This window comes from Indicator indicator, chromosome 28 (genome assembly GCF_027791375.1).
Source record: "Indicator indicator isolate 239-I01 chromosome 28, UM_Iind_1.1, whole genome shotgun sequence".
NCBI lineage: Eukaryota > Metazoa > Chordata > Aves > Piciformes > Indicatoridae > Indicator > Indicator indicator.
Genome location: NC_072037.1, coordinates 2,230,518 through 2,233,938, shown reverse-complemented (window position 1 = coordinate 2,233,938; position 3,421 = coordinate 2,230,518). Strand labels below are relative to the sequence as shown.

General features: G+C 53.3%; 1 protein-coding gene across 1 annotated transcript; it reads right to left on the bottom strand.

Moving 5' to 3' along the window:
- Positions 1-745: 745 nt before the first annotated feature.
- Positions 746-2,266, bottom strand: TOR4A (torsin family 4 member A). The gene has a single exon (XM_054393400.1). The coding sequence runs from the start codon at positions 2,264-2,266 to the stop codon at positions 746-748; it is 1,521 nt and encodes a 506-aa protein (XP_054249375.1).
- Between the last annotated feature and the right edge of the window lie 1,155 nt (positions 2,267-3,421).

Below are 3,421 nucleotides of genomic sequence, written 5' to 3'. Positions count from 1 at the left end.
GATGAGCTCAGAAGAGCAAGAGCTCAGGAACAGGCCCAAAACCACAGCCTGTGGAGCGTGAGGTCGTGCAGAAGCTGCAGGAGGCAGAGCTCTCACTGCCCAGGCGTTTGCTCTGCACATCAGCAGCCAGCAGCAAGAAGAGCAAAGAGCTGAAGACCATGGGTCAGAAGAAGGGAGACACAGCAAGCAGTAATCCACTTACCAATCCCTCCCCCTGTATACATCCCCCAGTGTCTGCTCTCACAGCTCCTTAATGACAAAGGCTCCCAAATGAGGGCAGAACAAAGCATCCCGAAGGGAATGGGAGGTGGCTGGGGCTGTGCTGCCTCCAAGGGCATGGCCACCTTCACTCAACATCAGCAACCAGTGAAGCATCTGGAGCAGAACACAGACAATGCTGCAGAGGAGTCATAGATAGTCACAGATAATCAGAGAATGGGTTGGGTTGGAAGGGACCTTAAAGCTCATCCAGTTCCAACCCCTCTGCCCCTGGCAGGGACACCTTCTACCAGACCAGGTGGCTTAAGGTCTCATCCAAGCAGGCTGCCATCCTGCAAAGGTGGGGGGGAGGGGGCAGTGGCTCCATGGTGGCCCCAACTAGTTGGAGACATCAGAGCAAATGGTGGCTTGACCTTGACTGGGACAGAGCCTGAGAAAGGACACCTTGACCACAGCCTGCTTACCCCTCCATAAGCCCAGAGTTTTGCAAATCCTGAGAGCAAGACTTGGCCTCCGCAGTAAATCCCTACAGCAGGTTGACTTTGGCCACAACCTGCTTGCAGCCCATCCTGGAGTACTGCTTGTCCCCAGTAGTGTAGTAAGTGAGCTGGCTGGCCAGGGTTTCAATATGCTTCTGGTCAGGGTACAGCCCTTCCCTCCTCATCTCCTCCAGGAAGCAGTTTACAACGTGGCTCTTCTCCAGGAGAACAAATGGGATGATGTCTGCAGCCTTCCAGAGAGGGTGGACATCAATCAGTACTGGCTGGACAATGCTTAGCAGCTCTTCAGCTCCCCTCTGCTGCTGCAGCAGCTCAGCAGATGCGTTCTGGATAACAAACTTTGTTATCTCCCCACCTCCTATGTTGCTTATCAGGATGTAGATGGCGTTGAGGAACTCGTTGGTCTGACTGGGTTCAAAGAATCGGCTGAGGGTATCCAGCAGGACTGGAGACATGAGCTCGACCTCATCCAGAATAAACAAAGGGATCTTCTCTTCTGTTTCAGCTCTGGCAACCATGTCAGAAATCTTCTTAGACAGATCTACTTCACAGGTGAGAGGAGGCAGCCCGCTGGGGCAGTGATGCATCACAAAGTACTGAAGCACAAAGTCATTGTCCATGACTGAACGAAAGTGTTTGGCCAGCAGCCAGCCAACGTGACTCTTCCCAACTCCTGTTGGGCCATTGAAAGAGATCACCAAAGGTTTGTTGTGGATGTGGGTAGCCAGGTAGTCTTTCAGCAACTCCATAATGCTTTCCACAGCCACCTTCTGCCCAAACACTTCCCGGTGCATTGTTTTCTCCAGGCTATCTAGGTCATATTTTTGGAGGTTGTCATCCAGGTTCTCTATGGCATTGAGAATCTGGAAGAAGATGATGACAATGAGGAGGAGGAGGCAGCGCTTGGCCTTGCTCTTCTCCTCTGCTGGGAGGTATCTCTTGGTCTTGTCTGGGTACAGGACTACCCGAGATTTCCTCCGGTTCTTTTTCCGCCTGGATTTTTTCATGGCGTACTGCTCCACAGAGGTGTCGAAGGTGAAGTACTGGGAGGTTTCGAAGCTGGGCTGATGAAAGAAGGCCATGGAAGGGCCATAGAGGCCAGTTCTGGTCAGGGACAGCTGCCTCTGAAGCAGCCTGGTGTGGACAAGCTCAGGTGACTTCTCCCGAGGCAGCTCCAGGTGCAGGCGGCTTTTCTTCTGCCCGTGGTAGCGGCGCCGCAGGTGGATGACCGCCCGCAGGGGAGAGGAAATTGAAGACATTTTCTTCACAGGAGCAGGGACCTCAGCATCTGCAACCTCCTCCCCATCACTCTCACAGCAGGATGCCTCCCCTTTGGCACCACTGCTGGCACAGGGCACTTCCCCACAGCTGCCCATGCTGGGCGTCTCCCCTGGCAGGCTGCTCTCAGCACAAAGTGCCTCTTCCCCTGTCTCAGCAGAGGGCATCTCTCCTTCTGCATCTCTCTCCCCACAGGGTAGATCTTCTCCTAGATCCTCTGTGGCAGACATTTCTCCATCCACCTCAATGCAGGGCAGCTCTCCATCCATCTTGTCTGGTTCTTACAGCCCACTCACATCATCTTCTTTCTAAAGAGAAGGAGAAGAAGGTGGACTCATCAAGCTTTGTGACCAAGAACAAGGAGGTTATTTTCCCCAAGGAGGTGCCAGGCAACAGCCATGTTAGCCAGACAGCATCTTTCTCACAGGCAGATGATTGCCTGCAGCAGGCAGCAGTGGCAAGGTGGCAGAGGCAGACTTTCAGACTTCACTTTCTGGAAGATGGTCTCTTTACACATGCAAAACTACAGAGGATCTTCACAGATCAATGTACCTCACAGACCCAGCCCTGCAGTGACAGGATGAGGGGCAGTAGGTTGAAACTGGGGAAGAGCAGATTTACACTGGGTGGTAGGAACAAGTTCTTTACCATGAGGGGGGTTGAGCACTGGAACAGGTTGCCCAGAGAGGTGCTTGAGGCTCCATCCCTGGAGATATTCAAGGTGAGGGTTCACCCATCTCTAGGTGATCTGATCTAGTTGAGGATGTCCCTCCTCACTGCAGGGGACCTTTGGAGGTCCCTTCCAACCCAAAGCATTCAGGTTCTATGATTCTATGACACAGAAGGAAAACTCAGAGCTGGCTGGAGCCAAAGCCAGAGGCTGTGCCCCATGCTGCTGTGAGCAGGACACAGGGCAGACAGCTCCATGCTCCAAAGCAGAGCTGCCCAGCCCTGTTCCCTCCATCTGCTGAACTACAGCAGGACACAACCCCGTGCCTCTGCCCCAGCACAGACACACTCACACACATCCCTGTGGGAATCAGGCTCTCCTGCACCCACAGAGATGTTTTGGGCCATTAGAGCCTGCATGGAAGTGGCTGCTGAAGGGCTCTTGGTGTGCAGGCTATGGTGGCACAGCAGCTTCCTGGAGAGGGATCATAGAACCACAGAGCTGTTGAGGTTGGAAAAGACTTTGAGGTCATCAAGTCCAACCACTCACCCAGAGCTCACAGTCCCATCACTGCTGCTAAGCCACTGCCACCAAACAAAGTCCCTCAGCACCACACCCATGAGGTTTTTAAGTAAGTCCAGGGATGGTAACTCCAGCACCTCCCTGAGCAGCCTATTCCAGTGCCTGGGAATCCTTTCTGAGAAGAAATTTTTCCTAATAGCCAACCTAAGATTTGTCCTGGCTGTGCTGATGT

What these genes read in the sequence shown, in the direction of transcription:
- TOR4A (XM_054393400.1), bottom strand. Translation starts at nt 2,266, where the DNA reads ATGGATGGAGAGCTGCCCTGCATTGAGGTGGATGGAGAAATGTCTGCC.